Source organism: Morone saxatilis, unplaced genomic scaffold (genome assembly GCF_004916995.1).
Source record: "Morone saxatilis isolate NCDOM2014 unplaced genomic scaffold, NCSU_SB_2.0 Contig1, whole genome shotgun sequence".
Lineage (NCBI taxonomy): Eukaryota > Metazoa > Chordata > Actinopteri > Moronidae > Morone > Morone saxatilis.
The window spans coordinates 6,484,218-6,485,111 of NW_023339651.1; the positions used below are offsets into that span (position 1 = coordinate 6,484,218).

Here is an 894-nt window from a genome sequence, read left to right on the forward strand (position 1 = left end):
CTGACGTTTACCTGACGACAACCATTAAGTATCAGTAATTACAGCTGAAACGATTAGTCAGTTAGTTAGTTGACTGGCAGATAATTAATCTGCGACTATTTAAACATTTTTTCAAGCAAAAATGCCAAAAATTTCCAGTTTCCTAATTAGGAATATTTGCTCGTTTTCTTAATCTTCTATGAATATCTTTTCGTTTCAAACAAGATATATGTTGACCTGGCTGGGTTGAGTACTTTTGACTATTTTCTGACATTTTATGGACCAAATGATTAATCCATTTCTTTATAATTAAAATAATTGTTCATTTTTTACACCACAGTGGGGCTTCTCGGTTGGAAACACAGATATAATGGCTGGAAAGCTCAACAGCGACATCTGTTGGTTAAAACGTGAATGCACTATAGGTCAGCAGGTCTGAGATCAGTGTCCTTTATCCTCATTGTGCATAGTGTGACGCTTCCAACAATCACAAGCTAATGTTATCTAGCAACCTAACAGTCAGTAAGACAGACACTTCATTTAGGAATAGGGAGGAAAAGTAAAAAACAGCCAAATAGTGGAGGTGATGGCGATGAGTCAGAGACCACTAGCCTCAAGTTGAGCACCTCGTCCTCGGTACAGCCGAGCCGCCGGGCCTGCTAACTTTTCTGGGGGAAACCCTGAGTTCCCACACCTAATCAACAGAAAATCCAAAGGAGAATATGCCACAGTTCAGCTCACCTCAGGGGCGATGTAGTCAGGTGTGCCACAGAAGGTTGTGGTGGTCACTCCGTTCATGATTCCCTCTTTGCACATGCCGAAGTCAGCAAGCTTACAGTGTCCCTCTGCATCCAGCAGGATGTTATCCAGCTTCAGATCCCTGAGAAACACAGAGAGAAAGAGAGAGAAAGAGAG

General features: G+C 41.9%; 1 protein-coding gene across 1 annotated transcript in view; it reads right to left on the reverse strand.

The window, feature by feature from the left end:
* Positions 1 to 894, reverse strand: part of prkcea (protein kinase C, epsilon a) — a gene marked incomplete in the record, with an annotated part of 37,837 nt that overhangs the window by 3,407 nt on the left and 33,536 nt on the right. Inside the window, 1 exon segment of the mRNA XM_035659014.1 lies at positions 721 to 859. Coding sequence (XP_035514907.1) covers positions 721 to 859 — 139 coding nt within the window.